The following is a 19929-nucleotide window of genomic DNA, read 5'->3' as shown; positions in this document are numbered from 1 at the left end:
TAGACCTACTCACGTCCTTCAGGCAGCCCATAAAGTTGTTGCTGACGGGTGAGCCCGGTAGGTCAGCCGTGTTGGGACTGCCCCCAATGTAGAAGAAGTCATCAGAGCCCAGCATGGTGTAATCCTCCTGCGTGTAGCCTGTGGTGGTCAGGATCCCGTCCACTGAGATGGTCACCTGCCCAGCCCAGGGAGGGAGGGGGAGAGACAAGGAGACAACCGGCATCAACCCCCTGGGAAAAGCCACGGGCTGGGCAAGGGAGGGGCCAGGGGGCTGCGGGGGAGGGGGACCCCCATTTTTATGTCTGCTTGTCTTGGAGGAGGAACAGTGGGGGGAAAAGAGGGAAGGCGGGAAAGGAGGCAGCACAAGATTTGATGGTTTCAGGGTGGGCTAAGGCCTGCCCCACGGCCCCCAGCTCAGCAGGCAGACGCCTGGAGGGTACTCAGAGGGCTCACCATGAAGTACACCAAGAAGCAGTTCCTGGAAATGGCTCCAGAAAGGAGCAGGGACCTCAGGACAAGGCCCCATTCTGGGGGGATGCAATGCACCCTCCCTTCCCTCCTCTTGAGGTGCTCTCTGGATCCTCATGATTTCAGAGCGTCTTTCATAAAGGAGGTCGAAACACCAATTCACCTTGGATCTTGGTGGCTTTGCCTCACCTGCAGCCCTTCAGAGCACTGAAGAGTCTTTTCAGTCTTAGCCCAGCAGGGAAATGGGAGACAGCAAGGGCATGGGAAGGGGGGCTCAGATACTACTGGGGACGGTTGGAACTTCCTGAGGGATGCATAATGCCCTTCGCCCCTCGGGGCTGATTCCCACCACCACGACATCAAGGGCTCCCACTGGTCCATGCCCTCTTTCTGAGTCTGTCTCTTTACTTCCCAGGTCCCTCTGTGGCTCTCTCGTCTCCCAGGGAGAGGGTAACCCTTTGCCAAGTCACCGGCCTGAACTTTTTCTTCATCGTCTTCCCTACGAACATCACCACTGTTACTCAGAGCCAAGTTAGGGAACAGAGGGTAACGGGGCTAACCTCATGACACCTTAACCCTGGGCTGAAGTCAGGTAAGAAAGCAACATGGGTAAGGATGGGGGAGCAATTCAGCATTCCAAAGAGGTGAAAGGGGCTCAGCAGGGGCCTGATGAAGGCAGAAGTGACCTTGGGGAGCAGGGACAAATGCAGGAAACTCTCTGTCTACCCACTCCCCAAATGCCCACTTGGTCCCCAAAAAGTTTAGCCATAGGAGCAGCCCACAGGGGCTCTAGAGACCCAACAAGGTTGTAGGGGAAGAGCCAAGGGCTTCAGGACCACGAGCGCTCGCTCTAGGAAGGCTGTGGCTTCGGGCAGTGGCCTGGGAAAAGCAGACAGGCTCCTGCGGGAGCCATCAGGAAGCTGGCTCACGGTGAACCCCGACACTGTGCTTCCAACAGACCACAGCTCACCCCCACTTCCCAGGCCCCAAACATGCTTTAGCACCCCCTTGCCAGGCAAAATCTGGAGGTGTGGGCCTTCCAGTCACATCCTGGGATGTCCCCACCCACACCAGTCCATACGCACATGCCACCAGCCATCTTCCCGAGACCGGTCTCCGGGGTTCCATTGTCACGGGGGTGGAAGGAGGATGTTAGGAATTCCTAAGAACCTGGGCAGAATGAGGCAAGGGGAGCTTCCCCCGCAGGGCCCCCGAGTCCCCCTCGTGCTGGGCTGGGGCCTCACAATGAGTGGGGGTACAGCTGAGCAAAGCGAGGGCTGAAGGGGCCCCCTCCTGGGAACCATCAAACCTTGTGCTGGGAGGGGGGCGGGTACCAGGTTCAAGGACAGAAGGCAAGGGGGTGTCTTTGTGGAAGGGGGCAGTTTGAAAGATTTTGAGTCTTGTCTTGAGGGGAGGGCTGGTCATAATGGTTTATTTCTTCTTCCCTCCACCCGCCCGAGGCTGGGAAGCAGGGATCTGGGTGGGAAAGGGAAGGGTCAAAGTATTAGTCACAAAAACATGCAGACAAGATTAGAATGGGCAGAAGGGAGCTGGGATGAAGGGACAGGATAAGACAGGGAGGGGTGGGAGGTGAAGGGTCTCCTTGGGGCAAATTCAGGTCTATTCTGCCCTGCACCTCCGCTCCACTCGTGATGCTACACTGAGACCAGGAAATGGGCCACTAATGAGGTCCTGAGCCTGTGTCTGGTCACCCCAGTTGGAAGGTCAGAGCCTGAAGGGCAGGCCCCCGGCATGACTAGTCCCAGCACAATCCAGGGGCACATCATGGCCATTAAAACTGAACATCGAGTCACCTTGTGACCCAGGGAAACAGTGGGCTCTCACTGCCTGTATCCCATCTATAAGCCCAAAGCCTCAGGAGCCTCGAGTGAACAGGCCTCCATCCTCCAAGACTGCTCTGGTCATGTGCCCCTGCTTCTGTGCAGGGGGAGAGCCCTTCCAGCCCCCTCAGCCACTAAGCTGTGTCCTCCCTCTCCAGGCCCAGCAGCCAGGGCACCAGCTGCCATCTCCCCCACCCTATGGGCTCTCTTTGGCCCAATCCATGCAGTGAGCTCATCTGCCTTTGCCATTCTAGAGTCAGAAGGACTCGACCTTTGGGGGGCGCTCTCCTCAACTCCCCGTCAGACTAGGCATGAATCTGACCTTGCCCACTACAGCTTTATGCAAATCACTGCCATGGGGAGCCTCTTTTGGGGAAAAAAACACCCTCCTGTCTGTCCCCCAGATTTACAACTATTTTTTTAGAGCAGCCCTGGCCCAGGGGCTGGGGGAGAGGGTAGCAGGAGACAGGGTAACATACGGAGGTGCACGGAGGAAGGGCGGTCAGCCTGGGGGTGGAAGAAGTTGAGGGAGAAAGGGGGAGACGGGCACTGGGTGGAAAGGAAGCCAAGAGTAGGGGGGGTGGAGGACAGTCTCTGGGGAAGGCAAGGAGGGAGATGACGGAGATTAGTAAAACCCGACTGTTCCCTCAGACAAATCAAAGTCCAGACACAAAAATGGCAGGTTCGTTAGTAAAAGCAGGAAACAGGGGAGTAATTCCCCCGTCCCCCTCCACCCCAGGGGTTTGTGTTGCCCCTGCCCCCCAAGCCCCCCCTCCCCGCGCAGCTTCTGGAAGGGGTGGGGCCGGCGGGGGAGGAGGGCAGGGGGGCCGTGCGACAGAACAGCCTCTGCAGCTAGGGCACATGCAGGTTAGAGGGCCACGGGTGGGGGGCCAGGCCCAGCAAGAGAGGTGAGAGAAAGGCAGCAGCAGGTGAGAAGGCATGCGGGGCCAGGGGAGATGGGGAAGAGCGGAGATGGAGGTGAGAGAGCTGTGGGCGCAGGAAGGAGAAGCTTCCTTCCAATGGAGGAGGGGAGAGGAGTCACCATGAGGACAAAGACATCTATGGGTGGAGGAAAAAAGGGAAGAGACATGAGGCTCAGATCTTCCTCACCAGAGAGTGACTCAGACGCTCATTCCCACCACCCATTCACTACTGGTCACTGACCCAGACACACCTGCTCACACACCACATCCTGCTGGAGGCAGTGGGAGGACGTCCCGACCAGCTCATTTCCAAGCAGCCATCTTTCCGTCATCAGGACCACGGCTAGCACCCGAGACACTGCAGACACACGGCACTCAACCCACACCAACCCATCAACGCAGACAGGCAGGGCCCTGACTGGGGACTGAGGAGGCCAACGGGAAGGAGCCACAGCTCTGCCCTGGAAGAACCAGGCCCAGCTAGGGAAGAAGGGGTGGAGCACCGAAGACGTGGAAGCCCAGCCTCCCTCCACGCCCCAGGAGCACGGAGGGTGGCTGGAGGTGGCTACCAGGGGCAGCCTACGACCTGGGCGGGGTCTCAACCCTCCCTGCTGGGCCCACCTCTCTTCTGCTCTGCTCGGCTGGGCTCCTCTTAGGGAGGCTGGTAGGATGTGAAACCGGGCTCTATAGCCCCTCAGGTACGCTCCGTGCCTATCATGACCCAGGAAGAAAGGCTGAGGAAGAGGGAAAGATCCTCTGCATCATCCAGATCCCTTCCCAGCTGCCTGCTAGGATCACAGGGTCACTGACCTCCCCTTCAGGGGAGAATAATATTGTGAGCATGGGTGTTTTTGACTTGTGGATGGGCTAGATGGGTTTCTGGGATTTTGAAAGCCATTGACAATGTATGCAAAATTGCCTCCTTAGTCCATTGCCATCATCAAATTCTCAAAAGGATCTATGAGCCAAAGATGGTTAAGAACAACTAGTTTATAAGAAGGCCTGGGCTTCCCTTCGGATTGGGTGGGGCGGGAGTAGGGCAGGAAGGCAGGGGAAGGACGGCTGAGGGAGGTCATGCATCCCTGCTACATGTTTAAGTTCAGCCATCTGTTTGTGGTAGGGAGAAGCTAAAGAGAGAATCGGGTTGGAAATAGGAAAACAACTTAGCCAGCAGTCATGGCCTGACAGCGAACCCTGACGTTTGGATTTGGTGAAGCCTGGGACTAGAGGAGAAAGACTCCAGACCAGAAACCTTGAGTTCCTGTGCAACCTTTACCATTTTCCAGAACAATCTCTGCCTCTCATCTGTAAAAGGGGTTCAGTGACCTCCATCGCCCACACTTCTTCCAGGCTGACCATGCAGATTAAATGAGGTAACCGAAGGGAAGGCACCGGACCCTTCCATAACTGTCATGTAGTCCTGGGTTTTCTCTAGGCCTCAGTTTCCCCCTCTGTTAACTGAGAACAATCTCTGATGTCTCAATCTGGGCATTTGTCAAGTTTAAATTATATTCAGACTGTGAGAGCTGTTTAGAAGAATCACAGACCCCAGTGTATGCACAAAGAGCTATTTTTATTTTTACAAGAAAACTTCGGGGGCAACTGGGTAGCTCAGTCTGTTGAGCGTCCAACTCTTGGTTTCAGCTCAGGTCATGATCCCGGGGTGGTGAGATCAAGCCCCGTGTCAGGCTCCACACTGAGCGTAGAGCCTGCTTAAAATTCTCTCTCTCTTCTGTCTTTCTGCCTCTCTCCCTCTCTCTCTCCAAAATTAAAAAAAAAAAAAAAAAAAAAAACAAGAAACAAGAAAACTTCCATCATCCTGACCACATCTAACCCAAACCTCTCAACTGATTGGCCTTTTTGGTCTGTATTCACCCTCTACCCAAGGAGAAATGCTCAAACAACAAGAAAAGAGACCATATACAAATGCATTAGTAAGATAAACGCAAAACCAACAGGAACCTGGTTGAGGAATACCTGGGAATAATAAGAAAAGGGTGAACCCCGTCTTTTTGGTGCCCCAGGCTCTAACTCCGGTCTTGGCTTGAAAATGCTGATGCCTGGGACAGGTGTTTGAGGGCTTATGAGGCTACTCAGGGCGCCGAGAGGCAACCAGCTCTGATCGTCAAGCAGTGACGCTCACACCGTGGACTTTAAAAACTTCGAATTTAGCGGGAACCTCCCTTGCCAAGGCTGAAATCAGACAAGGCTGTTTGCCTCTTAACCAACTTCACCGTGTTACTCCGTCTTTCCTCCTCCTCCCCAGGCCAACTCCTGAGGCATTCTGGGGTTTCTGGCAGTTATTTTGGGGACTGATTCCTAAGAAGGGATGATAATAGCGTCTCCAGCGGGGCCACAGATGATGTATTCTCCAGGGTTCGCTATAGGAAGGGGATCACTTCTTTACAAAACATCCTCACCCTGGAAACACTGAGATAATCAGTTAACATGTTATGAAGATTAATAAAATTATGGTTCCCTTTACAGAGCACAGACGCTTTCACTCCCATTACCCTACTTGATCTCCACACTGACCCCATGAAATAGACAATGCGGGTATATCATCACCCGTTCGGTAGCTGAGGAAACTGACCTTTGGCTCAGGTCCACGTGGTCAATCTGTAACTGAATTGAGACCAGAAGGAAGGTCTACAGCATCCTAACCCCTAGATGGTATTCCCCGGGTGTTTGGGAGTGTGCCACGTGGGTTTATCTTGCCTCCTTTCTGTCCCCAAGGTCACAGGTTGGCTGTCCAGGGAAGCTCTGTAAAGAAAGGGTTCCAAATGCCCGGCTCCTGACAGGCACTCAGTGGCCTGGCCTGAGGGGTGGCCAGCACCTAACTTCTAGAAGCAGCAGCTGGAGAGCAGAGCCTGGGATATGGGGTGGTGCTGGGACCACCACGTGGTTCCATGGGAACGTCAGGGTGGCTGGGAGTGGCCAGACGAGGTCTTGGAGCGGGGAAGGGCGGGGCTGGCTGTGGCGGTGGGCACTACCTCGGGGACAGGGCAGAGGACAGGGCTACCGTGGGTCTGTGGGCGCAGGGAAACACGGGTGCGTGGAAGCATCAGGACAGGCCAGACGTAGCGTCACAGGTGGAGCCTCCTGGGGAGGTGGGGGGAGCCACTCAGCCCCAGAGCCCCAGCTATCGAGCTTCCCTCATCGCCAGCCAGCCACACGGATCTGGGAGGCTCGGAAGGCCAGGCAGCTGCCCCAAGCAGCGCAGGCCCCGCGGGAGCAGACACATCCATCTGCAAGGTCCCCAGCCCGGCGCTCAATCACTCTGCATTATTAATAGGCGATGAGTAACCGCCGGCTGCTGCAAAGCCAGGACGGGCAGGCACGAGGGAATCCCTGGGGATGGCACACGGCACAGCCTCCAGGCGCACGCTCCGAAGCCAGGCAAGGAGCAAAGAGCCAGCCCCAGCTCCTTCCCTGCTCCTGCCATCACGGCCCCCAGACCTCAGGGCTGGCCCCCGCGGCCCGCCTCCACGCGGAGCCCTTCCCCGACTCCAACGTACACACGGTCCCGCAGCCCCCCTGCTCACTCCCGCGCTTACACGTGTGGAATCACCCGCAGAAGCCCCCCCACACACACACACAGCACGGTCTCCCACTAACACCCCCTAAATGTCACACCAACATTTACACACAGCCGCACCCACACACCAACACACACCAGCTGCGTTTACACAGACACCCACATCAACACTCACCGGGACTGAGCCCAACCCAAACAGCGGAGCTTGGCAACAACTAGCCTGATTCACCCCTGATGCACCTCCTCCTCTCATCCCCTCAACAGGGAAGGTAACCACCCTGTCAGAGGCCATGCAGGACAGGCACGGGGCACAGATCAGGGGAGATGGAGGGGAAGGAAGACAGTGTGAAACACAGTGTTAGTCAGAGCGGCAGAGTGGTGGGGGAGACTGGACGCTATCCCTCATGGGGGGAAAGACCATTCATGCCATGCAGATGTTGGGGGGGCAGACGGAACCACGAACCCTCAAGGCTGAGGAGTGAGGGAGGGGATGTCACCTCTTCCCTGGCAGCCAGCATGGGACAGCCCCCAATCTGGTACAAACTGCCGATCTGAAGGCGCTCTGGACTGGTCCCAGGCCGCTCTGCATCTCACAAGGCCATCCCCCCCTCTGGGGGACTTGCCCAGCTGGCTGCCCCCGGAGGTCTCACTCCCAGCCCCCTCTCCCAACTCGAGGGGCCTGTCCGGGAGCTGACAGTGAGCAGAGAGCGTAGCATGTCATGGGATGGTGTTTTCCATGGATTTTCAGGAGACCAAGAAAGAAACTAAATCAAAGAGAAAAAACGAGGGAGCGGGGTTGGGGGGGGGGGGGGAAAGGAACAAAATAAAGCAATAGAAATAAGCAGCCTGGCATCGGGGCTGGTCTAACCAGAGCCGATGAACATGGGGCCTGCCCCCAGGTCTCTCTGGCCAGGAATCTGAATTCAGGAGTCGGGGTTATAGGGTTGGGACAGGCCAAATTCCTCGATTTCCATTTGCCTTTTGGATTTGAGTTTGGACCGAAAAAGAAAGAAAAGGGGAAAAAGGAAAACTAAAAAAGAGAGAAGCAAAATCTAAAGACTGTCCAGGACGCCAAAAACAATCAGAAGAGCAAAATAACCAAAACCAAACGGGGAAAGGAAACAAAAGAGGGAGAATCGAACAGCTAAAAAAACCCACGGCAAACCAAACGGTAAGACAATTAGAGTGATATCTACCAGATAATGCAGTTTGTTTACCATAGCGTGTCCAATTCCTGCGTGCTTCACCGGAGATATGGGGGAGGGGGTGGGAGGGGCCAAAAAAAAAAAAAACAACAAAGACAACAACGAAAGAACAGAACGGAAAGAAAAGAAAAATAAAATGACCAACTGTGAAACTCAAGGAAGGAGGAAAAATATATAGCCATATATATTTGGTTGGTTGTTCAGACCCTCCCACCTTAGGCTTAGCGGCAGTATTTTTGCTTAAAGAAAATTAAATTATAATGGGAGGGAGAAATAAAACACACACAAAAATTAAAGCCCTTTTTCTCCCAATCGCCCCCCCCCCTCCAACCCCTCCTCTGGATTCCTCTGCCCCCCCAACCCCTCCCAGAAGAGCCGGCTGCAGAGAAGGGGAACAGTTAAAGACCTTGGTTAGTAGAGAAGAAAACAACAAAAGAACTGGACCAGGAAAGCAAAGACTTAAAGATGGCCGACATTCCGCAATGAGACAGAAAGGTTAGTTTGGTTTTTCACTCATACCTCACCCCACCTGTCCCTGCCCATCCCTTGGTCCCCTGGGTTATAAGCGTGTTAGTAACACACACAGAGTCGGCAACGGGGTTTTCCAACAGAGGGTGAGAGAGGGAAGGCAGGGGGTTAAGAAGCAGACCCAATTATGCAGTATTAGTAAGTCCTTTCAGCTGAAATGTTAGGGAATTGAAGGGAAGGTTGGGGGCGGGGTGGGGGGGGGACAAGGGGTGTGAGAAAGGGATGGGCTATTGACTTGGGTAATGGACAATGGGTTGTTGGCTAACTGGTCAACCAGATGGCTTTCCAGAGAACTGGCCAACTGGCTGACCAGTGAGCGTGTTGAGTTAATGGGTTAACTGGTTGGTGATGGGCCAGCTGTCAGGCTGGGAGAAGAGTGGCCAGTGCCCTAGAGAATCATCACAGGACTGGCTAGAATGAGAGGTCATTTCCTTTGGAGGCAAAGGGAAGAGGTTCCCAAGGAGCAAGGGAAGGGATACAGGTGTGTGCTTTCTGTGGGCATGTAGGACAGGCAAACTGATTCAGGGAGTCATGGAGGGGAGGGGGCAGCTCCTCTTTTATTGGTTCTCTTCCGTGAGAAAAGAAGAGAGATAAGGGTCACCACCAGAAGAGGGAAAAGGAAACCTTGCCCTCCATGGGCTGGCACTGGGCTCACTTTCACGGCATACCTAATCCCAAACCCGCCTCCCTCTCCTCCCGCTCTCCCACTCATAGCTGACCCGTCCTTCCTGCCTAATTTGATTTTTCAGAGCCCATATTTCCCCCCAAAGTTCCCCAGGTTCTTCAAACACCCCACCCCCATTCTCTGATGCTCCTCTGGGCAATCATCCCTCCTAGAATCAAGTACCCCCCACCACCATGCCTGTAAGTCCCTGGAATTGGTTAACGTTTTCCCAGCAGCCCAGCCTCCTCCCATGCACACCCCATAGACCCCTGAGCCTCTCCTCCCCACAGCCAGCACTGAAAATCCATAACCCCCACACACCACACCAGAAAAAGGGACACAGAGGCCCACTTACCTCTAAAACCCCTTACTCCTCCCTAAGCTGTAAGCTGGCCTCTTCTATTCCAGCCTCTAGAGTCCCCACCCCCATGTGGCTCTTCTCAAGGCCAAAGGCAAGGGCAACAGTCACCTTCAAAATCAACCCTGGTCTTTGTGGAGGCAATGTCCGTGGGACTTGAGGCAGCTGCACCGAGAGTTTTGGAGATGATGGGACACCATTGTGTGATGTCCATTAAATACTAAACTACACCCCTGAGAGTATGATTTCGAGAAGTCTTCTATGGACAGATCCATTAGTGACAGCATTGTTATAACCAGTGGGCACAGGACTAACTCAGAAAGACAAGTAATAAGGGCCTCGTATAATGAAAAAAAAAAACCAGAATTCAATATTTAGCAGCTACAAGAAGGGCTAAATGACCAATACCAATTACTAGCAATGCAGAAGCAGTTTCCCTAACAGGGAGGCAAGAGTCTCAGGTCAGGTGCAGTGACGGGTGCAAGAGGCTAACCCGTAATACGAGAGTTAGCACAGCCGGGTAGTAGGACTGTCATGAAGTGAAGAAGCCAACTAGTCAGGACAAGGACCGATTGGTTCCAGGGCGGCTAAACCAACTGCATCCAAGACAAGAGTTTTCTGATGTCACTGACTAGTCCAACAACGCAGGGGGGAAAGGTGGGGGTGTGGGGGGAGGGGTTGGGGTAAAATTCTAACTACTACTACTACTCGTTTTGAATGAAGACTGGTTGTGGAGACTCAAATAAGGGGGAAAAAAAGAACAGTTTTCAACTTTCTGGGACAACTTTAATATTTAACAAGCAGAACAGCAAATTAAGAAACGGGACTGAGAGGGAAGAGACGTGCGTTCAAAGCCCGGGACTTCCACTAATGTCAAGACTATCCTGGCTTCCTCTGAAAAGCAGCAAGGTTGGAGTTGGCTGAGACGGGGCCAGGTGCAGAGCCCAGACCAAGGCGATCGTGGCCAAATTAACTAGAGTGGAGTTTGCGCTGGAAACCATTCCTGGTGGCCTGTGACATAGCACAAGCCCGTGCCTTCCCAAATGCCAGGACCTGGAATACGGAGGCTTCAGACTAGCAGATGAACGATAAAGGCTCTTCCCCCACTCACAGAATCAGAGGGCTCCTGGAGGCCAGGAGCGTGAGAACGACAGTGCGTGAGGAAGGAAGGAAGCATCAAGTCATTAAGTCACAGAGGGGAGAGGTCAGTCATAATATCCAGTGGTAATCTACCCCCCTTCTCCACCCTGAACTCTGCCCGTCGCTCCAGCCCCTCAAGAAAGCCAAGACCAGGATTGTACACTCAAATCGCAACAATCCGGATGAAGGCCATCTTCGTGGAGCTTGGGCAGGAGAAGCTCGGGACAGAGAAGAGGCGCTCGCTCTGCTCAGGGCTCGAGGGGGCCCATTTTTCAGACAGACGAGCAGAACACTCAGACGGTCTCAAGAGTTGGGAACATCCAAGAAGGGCAGATCCACAAGACAAATCACATAGTAGAGCCCCCTTTGTATTTCACACCAATTACAGCGGCCGGGCTCTCCTTGGGAGGCAGAGAGATGGGCGTGGCTGCAAAGTCAGACAGACTTTCCAATTCTACCGCTTCCTAACTGGATAACGTTGGGCAAGTTCTGTAACCTGCTGAGTCTCGACTTGCTCACTGATAAGAATGGGAATATGGGGTGGGGGGGTGGCGCCTGGGTGGCTCAGGTCATGATCTGGCAGTTTGCGAGTTCGAGCCCCGCGTCGGGCTCTGTGCTGACCGCTCAGGCCTGGAGCCTGTTTCAGATTCTGTGTCTCCCTCTCTCTCTGCCCCTCCCCCACTCATGCTCTGTCTCTGTCTCAAAAATAAATAAACATGGGGGCGCCTGCGTGGCTCAGTCAGTTAAGCGACTGACTTCAGCTCAGGTCATGATCTCTCAGTTCGTGAGTTCCAGCCCCACGTCAGGCTCCGTGCTGACAGCTTGGAGCCTGGAGCCTGTTTCACATTCTGTGTCTCCCTCTCTCTCTGCCCCTCCCCCCTCATGCTCTGTCTCTCAAAAATGAATAAACATTAAAAAAAATTTTTTTTTTTTAAAAAGAGAGAGAGAAGAAATGAATGCAATATGGAGCACACGGAAGGAATACGATCCTTCTAACCCTATCAGAGGGCTAGAACGCAGGGTCTCCTAAGGGGGCCCGAGGGGGCCCTGGGTTAGGAACCACTGCTCTAGAGACAACAGGACCCAGTAAATTATTCTTAGAAGCCCTGAAAAACAGGCAGGGGCTCCAAGGGCCTGGTGAGAAAGTACTCAGCCGCAGGCTAGACCTTGAGTGAGGATGATGAATCCAGACCACAGCCCCGAGGCTGACCTTCCCGGTGATGGTCACAAGGGCCGAAACAGAATGGCACCTCGTGTTTATGGGTGTGGACTGGAGTCCAACAAATCCCTCCAGAAACCCTTCCTCAAGAGTGCTCTCAATCAAAGCCTTTAAGTGGACACCCTCTTTGGCCCTGAAGGCCTGTGTTCAGGTCACCATGACCGGGCTCTGCTCTGACTCATCGTACAAGAGGCCAGAAGGAAGTGGTTCCCAGCAGTTCCCAGCTTGAGCCCTCAACTCTGGGAGCCCCACAAGGAGGACACCACGGGTCGCTGTCCACGCTCGGTGCTGCCGAGGCCAGGCTTCATCCCCTCTGGGTGGCTTTCCTGCCTCCCGGAGCCGCAGACCTTCCCCTCCTCTTGGTGTTCCGCAAGGTCCTAGAATTTTTCAGGACCCTGCTGCTCAGCGGGCGCACGCACGAGCTTTGCTCTGCTAACTTCTAACAGACTCATCCTGACTCCTCGAGAGCAGAGCTGGGAGAGAAGAGACTGTCTTTTCTCCCCCTCTTTTCCCCGCTGGTTTGTCAGTAGTGACAGCACCCATCCAGCGGAGGGAAAACCAGCAAGGGGCACAGAAGCAACCCCCCCCCCCACCGCCCTCTCCCACAAGTATGACAGGTGGGCACGACGCACTCGGGTTTGCTCAGATAACAGTGACAACACAGGACAGCCCTCCGACGGGATCGGAGAACGATGTGACAAGAAGAGAGAGAGACACTGCACCGAGGAGGGTCCCCCCGCCCCCGGGCAGGGGGGGCACGGAGAATAGGCATGTGGAGAGGAGCCCACGACAGGTGGCAGCAGGCAGGGTTAGTCCCAGAGTCCTCCCGGCAGGGGGGAGGCACTAAATGAGGAGGATTCCCCATTAGATCATCACCCACTGGGGGTGGAGAACAGGTAGGAACTGTGACGGCAGCCAGGATCCCGACTCCCATCAAGGAGCCTTTCGATGGGGGGAAGGGGAAGGGGAGGAGGAGGAGGAGGAGGAGGAGGAGGAGGAGGAGGAGGAGGACAGCGAGGACCAAGACAAGGAGAGAGAGCGGAGAGTCAGACGCCACACAGCCAGATCGAGGTAGTAGAGGGAAGGAGAAGGCCTAACCCGGCAGCAGCCGTGCCTCCGGGGACAGAGACGTTCCACGTTGCTGGTGACACTCGGCCTGCTGGCAATGCAGCTGGAAGACGCTTCCCTGCCACAGGCTGTGAGACAAAGTGGTGAACCCGAGAGAAACGGACCGGCGGGAGGCTGGCCCCCTGGGCCCTGCCTGAGTGAACAGAGAAAGGAGCCAGGAGGTAGAGACAGGTACCACCTGGATACACAGGGACCCCTCAACAAGGGTCTGGCTTGGGCTCTGCTCGAGGCAGGAGCTTGTCAGGGCTGGAAACAAGCTGGGCCGGGGCGGGGGCGGGGGGGGGGGGGTCACTGCCAAGGCCAGAGACATGGCCTCACCTGCTCTAGCCTCCCTGGGCCTTAGAAATGGTGGAGAGGCCGCTACTCAGAGGACAGAACTGAGGCCCTCGCCAAGCGGCCAGTCTGGGAGCGAGGGCTGAGGAGACACCACAGAGAAGAGTCTCGTCCCTCCTGCAAGAGGCTGACCCGAGAGTCCCGTCTGGGCTCCTGCAAGGGGCCTGGGAACCATGGCAAGGTAGCCACGGATTGCTGGGGCAGCCAGGGAGGGAGAGGAGAAAGGGGCGTGCTGCCCAGAGTGAGGTGGGGCGGAGCGTGTGCTCCCTCACACCTGCTGCACCTCTACCTCGCCACCACACCCCTGCCTCTGCCCCTGCCTCTTGCCTGAGGGCAAGCCACACCCTGTCCCTACACTACCCCAGGCTTTCATCTGCGCCTTGCGGTCCTAGAGTCAGGATACCCACAGCTACTCGGCCAATCCGAAAGGCCCTCTTGCCAGGTCACCTGACTTCTCAGCCCCCAGCCCTTGAAACCCTAGCCACCCCACCGGTGTGAGCCAGACCCTTCCCCTTCCGTCAGGCTCCTGCCCCACGGCAGCTCTGCGGCGTCCCCTGAACTTGGCTTCCTGGTGCCTGCATCCTGCCCGCTGCCCCCGCGCTCCCAGACCCTCACAGCCCGAGCCTTGAACTTCTCCAGAACCACACCTGGCTGCCGGGCCCCCGACGACCCCGTGCCAGGCTGCCTTCTGTCCCCACCCCCGTTGGGCCCCAGACACAGCCTGCCCCCGGCCTTCTTCTTGCTCCCCCTACCTGGCGCAGGTTTCGGGTGACCCGGACGTCGTGCCAGGCGTTGTCGTTGAACTTGCCGTTGACAGGTTCCACAAGGGCCTCGAAGGCTCCTGAGCCCAGGTTGATGACCAGCCAGACGGCCCCGGACTTGAGGGACAGGTTGACATAGTCGGCCGACTTGCCCGTGTGCAACATCAGCCCGTTGCGCTGCAGGGTGCGGAAGGCCAGCGTGATCTCGTCCGTGCTGCTCTGGATGGGGTTGTGGGACAGGTCGTAGCAGAAGAACTCGTTTCCTTTGAAGGTCGCCACAAACTCCTCCTTGCCTGGACGCCGTGGCGTGGGGAAACGGGAGAGACTGAGTGGGGTGGGGCGCGCCAGACCTCCCCCTGCCCCTCCGGCAGCCCTGGCGCGGGCGTCAGGCCCTCTTCCCCCCACCCCTTCGCAGCCTGCTCACCCTCCTCTCTGCACCCAGCCGTCTTTCCTGTCAGAAAGCAACTTCCCCGTGTCCATTTCCAAAGCGGGAGGCTGCTAAATGGCTCTCACGCTGACAGCTGACAATTCAGCTGCCACGGGGCAGGCAAAGCAGACGTTCTCGCTGTCTCCTCCCCGGCCCACTCTCCGTCCCCTCCGTGGTTTTAACAAAGGGATGTGGAAGAGAAAAGAGGGGAGCCTCCCGACTTCCCCCTGGAGCGCCTCCCCTGTTGGGGGGGGGGCACCGAGGGTCTCCTGAGTGCAGCCCACCTCCCACTCCTGCCTCCTGTCTGGTGAAGGTCATTCTCAGTGCCCCCAGGACAGTTGCAGGCCTCACGTGGGGGATGGGACCGGCAGGCCTGTTGGGCAACAGGGAGCAGAAAAGGAGGACGGGGAAGCGGTGGGGTGGGGTAAGGCATTGGGAAGACACATGGGAAGGGGATGCACGCGACAGCGATGTGCACCGGGCAGCAGTGGGCCACCGGGTGTGGCTGGTTCCGACGGCCATCATGCCAGTTATCTTCCCCAGCCCCGTGTTCTAGTCCAGCCTGAGAGGGCGGCGCAGACAGGCCCGAGGCGGGAGCCTCTGACGTCCCAGAGGGCAGAGGTGGGAGCCCTGAGCGCCAGCAGGTGGCTAGGGTTTGTGCACGCGTGCGTGCATGTGTGTGTCCGCGTGTGCCCACCAGCACCCCACACGGGGCTCCCTCCGCGGGCACTTGGCAAGCAGAAGCAACATGACCGAAAGGGCCTTAGGGATTTGTAGCGTTCAGTAAGTGGGTGACGAGTGACAGGACAGCAACAGCCTGTGGAGGAAAGCTGGGGTCGTAGCCCGACACCTTCACCAGCTAGTCGCACAAAGCGGGACGAGAAGGGGACACGGGCCGAGGGCAGAGCAGAGGACCTGGACCACAACAGAGACTCACTTGTCCCCAACAGACAGCGGCACGGTGATGGCTCGTCCCGCTCACCACACAGCGTGGGTGCGCGTGAGGACTGCCCGCACAAAGTCTCTATGGAGGGCGGGGGCTCTCAGTACAGGCCCCCAGGCCCAGGAAGGAGCAGGGTGCAAGGCCGGGGCGCACGCACAGCCCTCAGAAGACACCTGCCCTCCCGTGAGCCAGGCCACGGTGGCAAGCGCCACGTGTGGAAGCCGCGGCTCCCCGGGTGCACTCTCTGCGGATGCCCTTCCCCAGCACACAACAGCCCCGCTTCTCTCCCTCCGGGCAGGCTGCCCGGAGGCTGTCCTCACTGCCTCCGGATGCCAAGGCACCAGCTGCTGCCCCAGAGCCTGGCACCGCGCTCGCTGCAGCTGGCAAGGCCCGGTTTCCTAAGGCCACGGGGCAGCGAGGCTGGTGGGGGCACGGGCAGAACCCCGCTCTGCCTACCTTCGGGCTCCAGCAAGAAGGGCCAGGAAGCAAAAGGGAATCAAGCAAAGACAGCAAGGGCCAGTGAGGAAGAAGGGCGATGCAGAGGGAGGCCACGGAGAGGGGGAAGGATGGCCGTTGGGGACAGAAGGGAAATGGGAGCCGGCTCGGAGCACCGAGGGAGCAAGAGGTGGTGGAGAGGAGAAGTCTGGTTAAAGACAAGGAGCAAGCCTGGAGGGGACAGGAAGGAAGAGGGCCAGCAAGGAAAGGGGGACAGGGACCTCTAGGGAATGGAAGCCAAGGCTTTCTCGGGGCCTGGCCGTTTCCATAGCAACCAGGCCTGCTGCCCAGGCACCGGCAGAGCCAGGGGGCCGGAGGACCAGAGAAAGGAACATGCTTGACCTTGGCTTTGCCACACGTCCTAGTCCCTCCCAGAAGCCAGGCCTCCTCTCCCATTCCCTCACCTTTGCAGCAAAGGAACAAACGATCATTCAAAGGAGAGTCAAACGGAAAGAAAGAATAGAACAATCACGTGAAGAAGTGATTGGGACAGAACAAAAGAGACCAGAGAGGAGGGCCAGGGGCTGGACCACAGCTGCCAAGGCGAAATGAAGAAACGAGGCCATCCCTTGATTCCTCTGGGCTCTGCCTCGGATCTCCTAGGAGAGGAGGCGAAGCCAGTCGCGGAGCCGCAGTCTACGCGTTCTCCAATTCCCGTTGCCGTCAGAGACCCGGACGGGCCCAGAGACAGAAAGAGGCTTGGAGCAGCCAGAGACAGAGGGAAAGAATTTGAGGAGAGGGATAGACAAGAGCAAAGGTGAACAGGACAGCCCAAAGATGGCGGGAAGGACAGAGACAGACCCTGAATGGGGAGGAGGGAAGCAGAACTTCAAGGGATCGCTGGAGAGGGGGTGGAGGACACTCGCAGTAAGGATTGGGGGACTGCCCTGCCCCGGGGCGCTCAGAGGAGCCAGACCCAAAGCACCAGGGGGCGCTCTCCCCCACCATCCCACGCACACCACCCAGGGAACTACAACTCCCGGCAGCACTAGAGAAACAATCGCAGCTCCCCATACCCTCCACCGCCCCCCCTTGCACAGGAAAGGGGGGGAGGGTCAAGGCTGATACTTGTTCACCTCCCATGGTCAGGGACTACGGAGCCCAAGTGCACCCAGCCAAGCTGAATGTGGCCAGAAACCAGTTGTTGTGGTCCTGGACTTCTAAGAGCCATGAGGACCAGAGCAGCTGCCTCATTTCCAGGCCCAGCTCGGAGCCCTCCTCTGGGAAGGTCTCCAGCCCCCTTCTGCCCCTCCCTACTCTCCAGCACTACAGCTGTCTGTTCTGCTCATTTGGCACTTACTGCCTAGTAACATCTTGTACTGCTCCCTTGAGAGGAAGTGTGATGTGAGAAAAAAGGCCTGGGCACTAATGCTGCCTCTTCCACCAGCTTGGTGACCTTGACCAAAAGGCAGATCTCTAAGCCACAGCTCTCTCCTCTGGACAAAGGAGCTAACCACCGACCTACCTCGCGGGCTGCTGTGGCATCTAGAAAGAGAACAGATGGAATGAAGCTTCATAAACTATAAACTATTCGACTAACAAATGACTCCTGCACTGGTGTGTAACTTTCTCTGTGTGTGTGTGTGTGTGTGTGTGTGTGTGTGCGCGCGCGCGCGCGAGCTGCCTCTTACTCTCGAGACCAACGAATAAATTAAGTCCTCTGGATGAAGTCTGCACTTTTCCTACACCTTACATGTACCACACTTTCTTGTAGCCATTCGTTGGAATGTCAGTGAGCCCCTTGAGAACAGAGACCATTCACCCATCGAAAATAAATTTGCCGAGCACATGCCTACGCACGTGCCAGGAGCTGTGTGGAAGCACCGGGGAGGGTGTCCAAATGAAAACCCCCAATCGCTGTCCCCAGGGAGCTCAGTCGGCTGGGAGAGGCAAACAGGTGAAGTGACAGTTAGGAGGCAGGGTGGCGAGCGATAAAACGGATGTGTGGACAAAGGGGACACCGAGCGGTGTCTGGGTTTGCTTGGGGAGTTCAGGGGAGGCTTCCAGTGTGGATGGCCTGGCTGCTTTGTCAAGAGTCGGCTGGAAGAGATACCAGATAGTTGGGGAAGAAAGCAGGGATGGCAGAAATCCAGGCCGACAGAACAGCACGTACTATAGAAGGCAGGCGGGATTCGATAGCCCCAGTGCTTGGCACCCGCGGGAGCCCCTTGACGGTTGCTAACTGCCCATAAACTACTTAGGAAAGAGACTCTAAGAAAGGCAGGCTCGGGGCAGAAAAAGGAGCTTAAAACCCGTAGCCCTGACACAGGCTAAAAGGCCCCGTGTTGGTTTCAGGGGGTTGGCGAGCGTCCGTTTCTGCATCTGTAAACCAAGGGCAACGAGCCCTTCCGCAGAAGGTTGTGAAGGCTCACTTAGGTGACCCGTGCATAAGATGAATGCCACATCTCCTAACCAGAATCCCCCTGGGCGGGCACCTAGCAGGCTTCCAGAACTTGAGGGTTCAATGGGGGGTTTACCCTGCCTCCCCGTCGTTCTACCAGACAAACAGGTACTTTCTAGGGACGGGCCTGAACAACTGTCACAAAAAGACATCTCTTTGTCCTCGAAAAAGGTCATTAGGACGGCCGGGATTTGGGGGAAAAGTGAAGGTTTGTGGTCCTTTACACCAGAGAGGCAGGCCCAGCAGTCTTCGTGGACCTCAGACGCGGTACAAAGGGACACGCTTGTGTTGACTCAGCTGCCTCCCCCCCCACCCCAACGCCAGGAAGTGCAGTTCTGCAAGGGGCAAGGGCTGGGCTCTCTGGGGACCGTAGGGTCACTGACCTTTCGTTGGCTGGTGCACATCGCCGGCTCCTCCTCTCCCGGCCCCCCCCTCGGAGAACAGTAAGGACCCTACTGGAGAAGCAGAATTGGGGAGTCAGGCATGGGGGGGGCTACCCAGCCAGTCCCACCCCAGCCTCGAGGTGATGGAGGGCCCTCTCCGGGCCCGAGGTCCTGCTTGGAGGTACCGGTGGGGCAGGGGTGCTGCTCTGGGGACTCACTTGCTTCAGGGCCTCTAGGGAAGGAGCCAGATGACAAACCGAATCAGCCCCACAGACCCCTGAGACCCACAGCCACCAAGGTCTGCCCTTTGCCCAGGGGTGAAAGACCACGGGGAGGGAAGAGTGTCCATTTTCGGTTCCGGTTCAGGAGCTCCTTCGTCCCAAGAACGTGCAAACAGGCCAGCCCTCAGGACTGTGCAGGCCCCAGCCTCCACCTGCAGCCTCTCCCTGCCTCTCCCTGCCTCTCCTCCCCACTCCACATCTTTGCTCATCGCACTTCCCCTGCAGAGACTGAGCTGCGGCTCTTCAACTCCTGCAAAAGCCTGACACAGGCTCCCCTCCACCAGAACCTTCTGGATTCACACGCCGGAGACCTCTTGTGTCCTCTGCCCATCCTCAAGGCTAACCTGGCTTTTGGTCTACACCTGGCTCTCTTACTCGTGAGTGCTCTTAATGTCACCTCTGTCCCCTTCTTTGCCGACCAGGTCATGGGGCTTCCCAGGGGCAGGGCCACCATTTCTGTTTGCTCTGTGTCCCTTGAAATCGTGTCTCCAGCAGGGCTAGGCACACCGAAAGGGGTTCTGCCTGGCTGGACTCATCACATGCATGGGGAAGGCCTTTCTCAGGGATGGCTTCCCACTTCCCCCCATGGGCTCATCAACCCCTGGGCCTCCTCTCCAAAGGCCCCTGCGGGCACATGTCACCACATCTGGGTTCCAGGCTGGCTCGCGCTCTCCACCCACCCCTGCCAGTGACTAGTGCACTCAGCGTCTGGCTCCCAGGTGCCCACGCCTATTGCCAGACCCCACAGAATGCCTTCTGGAGGGGAACTCAAGAATGGAGTTGAAAAGTCCGTGTCTGAGCCCCCATTCCACCTCAACCCCAAATCCCCAGAACTAAAAGCTAGAATAACGCCTGAGCCGTGGGCCCTTCAGGGGCGGGCGCAGGGTTCTGGA

General features: G+C 56.8%; 1 protein-coding gene across 30 annotated transcripts in view; it reads right to left on the bottom strand.

Annotated features, from left to right (window-relative positions):
* Positions 1-19929, bottom strand: part of NRXN2 (neurexin 2) — a 108200-nt gene that overhangs the window by 58200 nt on the left and 30071 nt on the right. For 10 of the 30 annotated variants that reach the window (XM_027045829.2, XM_053202969.1, XM_027045834.2 and 7 more), the window contains 4 exons: positions 18756-18827; positions 14098-14399; positions 7967-8011; positions 14-175 (listed from right to left, as the gene is read on the bottom strand). In XM_027045829.2, coding sequence (XP_026901630.2) covers positions 14-175; positions 7967-8011; positions 14098-14399; positions 18756-18827 — 581 coding nt within the window. The remainder of the gene's footprint in view (positions 1-13; positions 176-7966; positions 8012-14097; positions 14400-18755; positions 18828-19929) is intronic. The other 20 variants (XM_027045830.2, XM_027045812.2, XM_027045813.2 and 17 more) reach the window with 7 other exon arrangements.

The sequence above is a fragment of the Acinonyx jubatus genome, chromosome D1, assembly GCF_027475565.1.
Source record: "Acinonyx jubatus isolate Ajub_Pintada_27869175 chromosome D1, VMU_Ajub_asm_v1.0, whole genome shotgun sequence".
Lineage (NCBI taxonomy): Eukaryota > Metazoa > Chordata > Mammalia > Carnivora > Felidae > Acinonyx > Acinonyx jubatus.
This window is presented reverse-complemented; position numbering and strand designations above follow the sequence as displayed.